At 36.9% G+C, this 11,184-nt stretch overlaps 1 protein-coding gene across 2 annotated transcripts in view; it reads right to left on the reverse strand.

Moving 5' to 3' along the window:
• The window catches only part of DAPK1_1 (Death-associated protein kinase 1), a 64,776-nt gene extending 54,166 nt beyond the window's left edge, over window positions 1–10,610 (reverse strand). For both annotated transcript variants that reach the window (XM_051213287.1, XM_051213288.1), the window contains exons 1-5: window positions 10,532–10,610; window positions 10,436–10,497; window positions 10,177–10,398; window positions 7,055–7,193; window positions 6,845–6,968 (exon numbers count right to left, since the gene is read on the reverse strand). In XM_051213287.1, coding sequence (XP_051069251.1) covers window positions 6,845–6,968; window positions 7,055–7,193; window positions 10,177–10,398; window positions 10,436–10,497; window positions 10,532–10,549 — 565 coding nt within the window. In that variant the 5' untranslated portion in view covers window positions 10,550–10,610. The remainder of the gene's footprint in view (window positions 1–6,844; window positions 6,969–7,054; window positions 7,194–10,176; window positions 10,399–10,435; window positions 10,498–10,531) is intronic.
• Between the last annotated feature and the right edge of the window lie 574 nt (window positions 10,611–11,184).

Here is an 11,184-nt window from a genome sequence, read left to right on the forward strand (position 1 = left end):
ACACTACCGTAAAAAAGACTATTTCGTAAGTTTAATATAATAAACAGATAAAAAAGAAACACAACTACGAATATCATAACACAATTCCAAGACTATTGACAATTATAAGGGAAAATGAGAAAAACCGCAGAAAATTCTCGAAATATAATCACATAAATATGGCAAGAGTAACCCTTATATGAGAATCAATCCAAGTATTGTTTACATAAGATACCTTCGCTTGATATCAAGTGGTATGATTCATTACTATTACTAGCGTTTTGAAAAACGAAATCGTTTTATGGAAAGATTATTTATTAAACTAAGGCACTGATTATAATATCATTAATGATTTGAAATCTACAATTTTATACTCGCTTAACTTTTCAGGATAATATGGCTATTATTGATTACCGGTATTCATAGTACCTGGTTACTAGTATTATTTGTTCAAAGTTAATAATGCAGGGCCAATTAAAGAAATACAAACAGTTTTAACAAGAAGTTTTCACCTATAACTAATACAACTGAACGGTGAAAGTTGCTCGACCCTTGGTAGTTTATAATCAAAAATATTAATATTAAACCTAGTGCAAAGGGGCACTGTTCCAAGCTGTCACGGCTTACATAAGTAAGTGCAATGAAAGGAAATAAACAAAAAACGTGGTGAAATAGTAATAATGATAACACTAACATTAGTGAACAACTGAAAGGAATAAGAAACAAATATATTTGGCCAGTATCAACTGTTAACATAATCATTGCCGTTGTATTACTTTTAATCTTTCTGACACTTGGACCTGGTTTTGTCAATAATATTTATACAAGTTATTGGTAGCATGAATGTAAACGAAATTTCCTTTTCAAAAGTCTGAACAGATTTCATTTTATGCCGATACAGTTATGATATTGATGCACCTACATGGACTGATGCAACCAAAAAATTGTTGTATTTTTCGACAATAAATCTACCTAAGATTGGTGAGAAATGTCATTATTAAGTTGATCAAAATTTTGAAATCCTGACAAAGAAGCAATTTAGATGCATTCATCGTATACAATTGTTTCTGTCTGTTAATTCAAAATATCAGTAGGGTTACGATCATCACTTCTTCAACTGTCCCATTAATCATACAATGGAGAGTCCTTGAAGAAACGAATGATAGAGATGTACATCTGTTGGCTTTTTGACTTCATTATAAGGATAACATTATGCGATACAGTTTAGGCTAATGAAATTGTAGTTAATCAGTTAAGAATTAGCGTTTAAAAGCACAATATATGCTGAGTACGCTAAATTAATTAAATAAGATAGGAAATTTTATAAATTATATTAGTCAAAACAATCATTTTTGAACTCTTATTTATTGAAATAAACACACATAAGAATAGGACTCCAATGCTGTCTCTTTATCTTAGTTTTATCATGGTGCTTAACATTTTCTAAAAAAATATATTTTTTCCTTTTTATAGACGTCGTCAGTCAGTCAGCTACAACGTAGGACCAGGCACATATATGCATCGGTTCAAGTTGCCATACCTGACTAGCACAGCAAGATGAACACCGGATTCACAGAAGTAGTCAACTCAATGGTAGTAATGTATTGAAAAAGATTGCGTATAGGGATATATTACAGGAAGAACGAATTAGTTGGTATGAAGTAATTTTAATCTCACAGTTTGAGGGAGGATAAAGAGTGTATACACCTACACCATTGTGGTCGATTCTGAGCCATGTCACTCAGAGTCTTCAACCATTGATTACGATAGTCACGTGGACCCCAACCAAGTAGTCTGCATCTACCAACATGACTAAGACTAGAAGTTAGTGATTCCAAGGACTGATGACACGTTTTGGTTTGGCCACCTCTAAGTTTCTTCCAACCATCCCCAACACTAGTCAGCATTGCGCGTCGTGGTAATTGTGTTCAGGCATACGTAACACGTGGCCCAACTATCTCAGTCGATGAAGATTCACAACCTCAACAACTCATTTACAATCATTCCCTAATACCCTGAATATAACCTCACTATTACTTACCCGATGATCCCAGTAGATGCGAGCAATATTTCTAAGACATTTGTGATAAAAGACTAGCAAGTTACGAGAATCTTCTACTTTTAATGACCACGTTTCGCAGCCTTAAAGTGAAAAAGGACGAACTGCTGATCAATATACTCGTCCCTTAATTGATAGATGGATATCTCGCCTTCTCCATAGGTGACGTAAGTTGGCAAAAGTCAGACGAGCTCTTCGAATCCGTGCAGAGATTTCGTTGGACACCAACCCATTGGGGCTGATCAGACCTCCGAGAAACGTGAAGTTGTCGACGCGTTCGACTACTTCACTCCCTATCCTTAGTTCAGCTTTTGACGCAGGCCAGTCCTGAAGCAACTACTTGCATTAAGAGGGGAAGAAACGCATTCGAAACATCCTGGCATTGTTTCTCAGTGCTACCAGAAGACTCCGAATTTTATAAGCATCTTCACTGAACAGGGCTATGTCATCTGCGTATTCCAAGTCGACCTCCTGGAAGAGTTAAATGCTGCTTTTAAGTCAAGAAAAACTATCATTGTTGGACGCCGATAACCATGCCTGTGTTCTAAAATTTGACGAATGGTGAATATGTGGTCGATACAGCCACGATCAGGTCTGAAGCCAGCCTGATTTCCTCGTGTTTGCAGTTCACGAGTCTGATAATTATTGAGGCTTACATTTTAGACACTATACTAGTCAAACTAATCCCCCCATTGTTACCATGGGATGATTTTAAGCCCTTCTTATACATTGGGACAATCAGTGGTTGTGACCAGTCAGATGGGACTACGTCCAACTTCCAGATTTGAGCTTAAATATTAGTCAAACTAATCGTTGAAATTGGACCACCATACTTAAAGACCTCTGAAGCCAATCCATCTGGACCAGCTGCTCTCCATCGTTTCAGATTAGCTATAGCTTTTTGAACTTCAACTAGAATGGGGGCGCCTACTTCAATGTTCCATTAAGGCTATTTGGGAATGGTGGCTAGTGGTAGAATACCTGAAGGCCAGCTGAACTGCTCCTCAAAGTGTTCCGCCCATCGTTCTACATGTCTGGGCTGAGAGCAGATAAGAGTGTCGTCTTTTTCCGAGATAGTTTAACTTACACTTGAATTCTTAATTCCATTTTCCTTTATTAGTCTGAAAATCTGTCTGGTTTTACCTACAGCCGCTGCCTTTTCCATCTCTTTTGCTTTCGTTGCCCACCACTATTCACGGTCATTCCTTAGACTTTTGGTTAACCTAGATCCGACTTGTTTTCGCTCTTTATTGTGTTCATACCCTGATTAAATGAGTTTACGAGAATCCATCAGTGCAATAGACTTAGTAGAAATCCATTGCTTTTTCGTGACCCTTTGATTTGAATCACTAATAGATGTGTCTGCTGTTTCCACAGCTGTTCGTACATCTTTCCAAGCAACATCTGGGCCAGCCTTGTTCTCAGAACTACCTAAGTGTGACTTCAGTTGTTTCTGGAATCTACTTTCGGCTTTCTCGTCACAGAATTAAACTCTATTGGGTCTTTTTAATGTGATTTTTCCGCATCCAGTGAGGCGCAAGCAAATGCGTGCTCGTACTAAAGCAATATCAGAATCTAAACATGTACTCCAGAACGAGCGGCAGTCTTCTATCGAACTATATGGTCTAGTTGAGTCCATCGTTGGTTTGATGCTGGTGGTCGCCATGTAAGCCGATGTCTCTCCTCATGCTGAAAATTAGTACTTGCTAAAAATAAGCTATCGCCTGAGAACAGTTGCAGCAGACGATCACCATTATCTGTTCGTTGAGCCGGAATATTAAAATACCCACCTAAATGTCGTTTTGTTTCGTTTATGCTACCTACCTGGGCATTAAAGTCATCTGCTACGAGTACTACGTCTGAGCGTTCAGCTTTATGAACAAGTTCAGAAGGCTTCCTGTAAAACTCATCATTCAATTCATCCGGGCCGCAGTCAGTGAGCGCTTAGGCAGAAACGACAAAAAGGCAACGACGTCTATCTCTATCCTTCCGAGTTCTTACGGAGCCTTTTAGCCAAACAACACATTGGGGACTGTAGGCGGGGATCCATTCTAATTGTTCTTGTTCTGTGCTCATACTTAGCGCTACGCATACACCTACCAGTCCATGAGAACTAGCCATCGAGTCGCCAGATACACGGAGAGTGTATCTTGTTGGCTCTCCGTTTTGCCGAGGTGAAGTCAAGTGAATGACCACACTGGGACCCTGTATGTGTGTTTCGGAGACACAGCATACATCAATAGTACTAGATTCTAGGGTTTTAGCTAAGGAGGCCTGCTGACCGATTTGACACAGGGCGCGTATGTTGAAGGCTCCAATCTGTAGTTTGGAGAGAGGTTTCAGTGGACTTTGGAGAGTGTTTCGCGCACTAGAATCATTGGCCATGGTGACACTTGAGGAGGAAGTCAAAAGAGGAAGTTTAGATTTGAAAGTCGATGTAGGAGGAATAATAGGAATTGAACAGGGGGAATGAATATGAATACAGTGATTTTGAGTGCTGTTTGAAGTATGAGGGCAGTTATCACTTCCCGGTTGCCAACACTGTGGAAGGGTTCTTATGGAGGTACCTGAAAAGGAAATTGGATTAGAGGTTGTTTTAGTGACCTGAGAGCGTGACCTCAGTTTCCAAGAGACAACTGCTCGAGGTCGGTCACACAAGACGTTTTTGTGAGTTATTTTCGTGTTAGTTCCGTACTTGTTGAGACCTTACCGCCGGAGACGGATATCCGTGGGATAAGGCGAGGTGTGCATTTCTAGGGTCGATCTTTTCTAACTCCACCCCTCCTTGTGAGAAGGTAGCATCGCTGTTATTCTGGTTGCATGAAGGAAACACCTTACTGCCATCACACCTCCGTACAGTCAGCAGTACGACTTCGCCCTCAGACCTTGGGTTTGCTGCTTTTAGTCTTGTCGTTCTTCAACCGACCTACCTGGTATGCTAGGACATTGAGGGGCGATTGTTCCAGCCAGTATAGCTCGACTGGTTCATCGCGATAGTCAAGCCCGGCCACCACGTCAAGGTAGCAGCAACGGTCGAGTCGATAAACAAACATTCTCACCTACTGAATAATATTCGGTGTAGTAGTTCGTATTAATTTTACATAATTTAATACTATGAACACTTATGCTACTACAGTACTAACAATAAAGGTATTAATAAACTTAAATCCATAGTTCTACTCAAAAAAATTCTACATGCTTTAAGATATAAGTGCTAAGGAAAAAGAAGTGGAATGTGAAAATGATATAACAGAAAAATAAGGAGAAAAGAGTAAAAAGTTAAATTTATTTATAGGGAAAAATGTCCTTGTGAATGTTTACTCAGGATGACTAAAGTTAACATAGTCAAGTAGCATTTATAAAAATAGAAGATATATGCACGGTATAAACTACATAATAATTACACTGATGAAACGAATGATGAATTCAAGATTATCGTCTTTGAACAAACTGGAAAAAGACAATCATAATAACGAAATAATCATTCGAGGCAAATAAAAATTGTGCCATAAACACCCATCTAGCCGATGAAGACTGTGAGATAGTTTGAATAAATAGAAACCATGTAAAGTTATGAAAATATCCCTAAGTTAATTTGTACAGAAACATAAGTGTTGGAAACCATTGCGTCTAAATAAACTCAGTTATAGTAGTAAGTAATCATTTCTACTTGATTAAAAAGAACAATGAATTAATTTATGAAGCTATTGATAGTCAATTCACAATATGTATGAGATTTAGAGTTTTAAACTGGGATTTACTATGCAAGTATTCTTCATTTTAGTATCATACACCTTTATTTTCTGTTTCTCTATCCTCCAATTCATTATTGTATTTCCGCCTTGTCGATTTTTACTACACTTATGCTTGAGAAGTTTAGAGGTATCAAGCACAAATTAAAACAACTTTTTTTGCTCCTTAAACTGTATTTTAATGTCTTCTAAGAATGACGACTGTTTGGCATTAAACTAAACTATAAAATGCTCAAAATTATTTTAACATATAATCAAATTGCCCCACCATTTGGAGGAATACAAAATACAAACTTTTGGTCCCATTTTATAAATCAAAGCTACGATTAATAATTTGGTACGTGAAAACAGTAAGTTTTATTGAATGTGCGTTATTATTGGGATTTCTGAGTCAAGACAGCAAAGCAAAGAATATATCAAAATGCAGACTAGCTGAGTTCCGCTAATTGACATTAAAGGATTTTAAGGACCTTTATTTGATCAAATTAATCCAGAAATATCGGTTTATACTGTTCAACATTTCCCGTGCATAAAATATCCAGCAAATATGATTACTATTTCAAAAGAAGACAGAAATTTTATAGGTAAATAACTACATCACCTAATTGATGATCTTAAACTCATATCCAACACTTGAATGAATTTTTTGGATTTTGAAGTACCATTTGATAAAACATGACACAATATGAAAAGGAAATCATTGGCTTTAATTCTTTCATTTTTATCTGCAGTTAAGGAAAATGCAGGTTTCCAGAAGATAAACGTGTACCATGCATAATTTGTCGTCATTATGTAGGATAACTTGAAATCTACCTTTCTCATCAAGTTAATTCTGTGTTTAAAAAGTGGTTACAGTCTTTGATGGGAATTTGTAACCTTATTTAGTAACTACAAATGTTAAGCTTATAATTTGGTTAGCTACTACAGTCTATTTATCTGAAACTTTATGGCTGATAGAAAGTGTAGTCTCATTTATTTGTTTTATTTTCATAAAATTCTGATCATAAATTGAATCAACCTTTACCTGTAGCATTAAAAATATGGATCCGCTTACCACAGAATTCCGGTGTTCCTGCCATATCTTGAAAGCTTTCATTTGGATTTAGCACTCTAGCTAGGCCAAAATCAATAATTTTTATCTTTCTGGATGCCAGATCTTCGATCATTATATTCTCAGGCTAAAAATCAAGATTTCATCACTTAGTATATTGGAAGAGATAAAAATAAAAAGCATGAACGATAGTGAAAAATTATGCAAAATTACCTTCAAATCCAAGTGAACAATACCCAAACCATGCATATGTTGGACACCCAAAAGAATTTGCTGGACAAAATTTGAAGCCTCCTCCTCTGATAAACGCTCACAATCGGCTACGCGTGCAAACAGTTCCCCACCAGTTACTCTAATAAGAATTAAAAACCAGCATGAATAAATGTTATTATATTTAGATAGACAGTTATCAATCATAAGCAAATTAAGACCTGGAACAAACATTCATCAGCACAAGTCGTCACATTTAGGAGCCTATTGCTTCGCATCAATTGTCTCCCAAACAGATAAACATATGGACATTTATGATAACACCTGAGTTATTAGAGTAAAACGGTTGGTCTAACTGTAAAAAACAAGGAATCACGTCTTCATTTAACTTCAAACTCGGTAACACGTACTTTGATTTCGGTAGCCGGGTAGTAACAATAACCCATCTACGGTGTGGTTCAAAGTCAAGTAAATAAACTTGTACTTATTGTGGCAGTTATGTTATAAACCAAAAGATGCAGTATGAAAGAAGGGCTCAAATATTGCAGCTCTTAACATTCTTCAATACTTACCAATAATTGCCATCGTTTCATTTCCCACCTTATTTTTTCATCACTAGTGCAATATAAAAAAATTAATTCACATTTCAGAAATAATTATTAACTACTGGATGGATTAAAACAAGTGAAAAAATGATAGACCTTAAATTCACTTGACATTATGTGAAAGTGTATTTGAGTCAGTGATCATGGCAGTATGTCGAAACACAACTTGACAATAACTGGGAACCAATGTATTTCCTTAACTGTTAACAAACACCAATTATACAGAATAAGAAGAGTTGAACAGAGTTTTAAAACCCTATATTATTAAGTTTTATTTTACTAACTTAGCAGTACTTTAAGTAAAAACGAGAATGTTGTTCAATTCTTAAAAAAGCTCAAACGTTAACTCTATGTACCCGCATTGGAAAAGTATTTAACTGCTGATGCATCTGCAACACTAAAGAAAAACGTCAAGATATCAGTTGACTATTGTCTCATTCACAAGTGATTCAGTCAACAATATACTGCATTTAGAAGCCATGAGAGATAGCAGTAACTGACAAGGGAAAATGTAAGAGAGTTTAGGAAAACAGCCGCAACAAATTAAATATGCAATATGCCTAAAGCGTCAGTTCTTTCCATTTACTGGTCGGATATGATTAAAACAGCTTGGCCATGATCGTAAGTGTCAGCAATTGCCAAACGCATTTAAAAGCCTGCTTAGCTACTAATTTGTATGGTCTTTGTAATTTAACTTTTAAAAGTGTGATGTATCAGGAGATAACAATGGACTAAAATTACCTTTTGTCATATGAAAAAAAATTTAAGAACCAGTAAGAACACAAAAAATGAGTCTTCCGCAGATATGGAGAGAAATCCTTGTTCTGTCAGTCTCCAAGAAGAGCCGGAGTAATAAATTTGACTGATTTGTTTATAAATGTGCTATCAGTTGTATCAAAACACTGGCTCCCACTACAATTTACATATGGGAAAGGTAAGTCGAACAGAACTGGGAACATTATGAATCGAATATTGGATGACTTAACTCAAGCCCTGAACATAATCACAATTACTGACACAGTGAACTATTTGCATAATCTTAGCGGACGTTTTGGTGGAACAGTTAAAAAGCCAGTTAATAGACTATCAAAATTCGACCGCTAGATTTGCGTTTAAATCTTGAAAAGAAACACATGCACATACTTGTCTTGCAATCAAAACATTACATAGGATTACCTATATCAGGTAAGATAAAGTAAACAATGAATAGTATAACTACAGTTAAAGTTATGAAGTCATATACATGTAATCACACCACTAACTAACTTAAACACTAAAAGGTCAGTTACGGCAGTCAGCACAGAGCCCATCTCGAGCTACAACCAGTACAGGTAAGTCCCACTCACTGCCTTCTCGTGGCGGGGGTGTTGTTTACGAAATTCAGAGGACGAAAAACGAACATCAGGCACTTTAACCGGGTTGGTGGACACGGAGAGTCCACCTATGGGAGTTGGAAAACCCTAATTCCAAAACAGTGGTGTACATGGGCTCCAGTATCCTGAAAGAACAAATGGTATATGAACCAATCGTTGGTCACTGGCTACCATGGGACTGCATCTCCTTACGTTGCTCCACTGCCTTGTGGATCAGACCTTCAGGTCGAAGACTCCCGTTGTGGCCCTCTAAGAAAACCACCTGCTTCGGTTTGGGCACCCAGGCAGTACCACAGCTCTCACGAATATCAAATAAGGTCTGTGTGGCGCATATGTATTTGGTGCCTCCTTGTATCAATATATATGTGTTAAAATAAATGAATAAATACTCCCAGTCCCAAGCTCAGGTAAAGGAGGGTTGGGAACGGAGGTTACAACCCCAGAGGAGACCAGTATTTGTTGATAAAGCTTCAAAACTACATAACGCTTAAAACAGGTGTCTGGATGCATAAGAAATGAATGTCTTATTCAATTATTTAGGTAAAGTATGGTCAGGATCACTTTGTGAGCGAAGAAACATAGGCCATTTTGATCTCATGCGATTCAGAACATTTCGTAAAATATACTAGTCTGGTTTTTGTGGACACATCATCCCCACAACGGGTTTTCACTAAATAATTAGGCCAGACAGTATGTGGTGATAAACAGATGAACAGATGACTAATCATTTCTTGACCTATAAATACACATTAAACACATCAGAGAAGTACAGACAATCAATAAGACGTAATAAGCGTCGAAAGGTTTGCTCCAAAATTCACAGGTGATGCAAAAGAATTCAGTTTGAGAAGTAAGCTGGCGCAATAAGCATAAACCATGGAAATTTTTAATAACAAACCCTAATAACTACTTCACACCACATATAAGGTACATTTTGCAGATAAGTGGAATAGTACGTAGTAAGAAAATATCTACCGGAAACAGCCCTAAACTGACAACAAATACTGTCCGCATCATCAGCGCTAAATTCAAATGATTTTTATTCGTACATACAAACATACAGATTAGTTTATACGAAGATAACTCAAAATGTCAATCCATAAAATACACATCATGATGAATTCATACTGGATCGCAAACTACTTACAAGTCCAAAATGAGTACGACGGAATCCTCCCGATAGAAAACTTCATGCAAATTGACAATATTTTCATGCTGTAAATTTGCTAAAATGAAAGCCTCACGGTCTATATCAGAAACGCTTGATCCATGAAGCCCTGTGTTAATCCGTTGCTTCATTATAAACTTGGCCGCATATTTCTTGTTCGAACTTTTACATACACAAAGATTGACGTCAGCGAAGTGTCCACTGATAATTCCTTATGAAGGATATAATTTGAACTTACTCTCCAATTTTCTGTTGTATATCGTACAAGTCCTCTAGGCGACCTTGATTAACATGAGGCTCCTAAAACATGACATTTCTTCGAAGAATATTCTACCTGACTTAGCAGAGGCATAATAATCAAACCATCGGATCAACGTTAAGACCAAACCTCGCGCACAGACGCTGAATTTTCTGTTACCAGCCTTTTTGACGGGTTGAAACAACACCTTGTCTTACATGGGATGACTAAAAATCGAATCAGAGTTCCATGGAGTTTTTATTGAATAAAAATGAAGTTTTCTGGACACTATAGAGGCCTTTACTTCCATAACCTACAATCGACAATGAAATACAATGTACATCTGGACGAAGCTTTTAATAACTGACCAGTACATTCTATGTATATTAACTATTGAGCATGTCCAGTAGATTTTCGTTTAAGGCCATACTACCCGAGATACAAGTTCGCAGTCTGTTGCTTAGTAGACAGGCTAGATTTCCATCCATCTATGAAATATTAAATACTATAAAAGATTCATTTAATAGATGAGTTTCAACTCTAAATTCTCGACACAAAAATTTGTGTTCGCTGCTGGAATGTGTCAGGATCGATGGTGTACGAGTAGAAAACAGTTGAAATTTGGAAGAAATATAAATGCACCTACTATCTAATTGTGAAGGAAAAAGAAGAATTCAATTTTTTAGAGAACGTCCGCAGATTTTCAATGATATTAAGATTCTTCCAGATAAAACACCATGCCAACGAAA

This window comes from Schistosoma haematobium, chromosome 3 (assembly GCF_000699445.3).
Source record: "Schistosoma haematobium chromosome 3, whole genome shotgun sequence".
NCBI classification, from domain to species: Eukaryota; Metazoa; Platyhelminthes; class Trematoda; order Strigeidida; family Schistosomatidae; genus Schistosoma; species Schistosoma haematobium.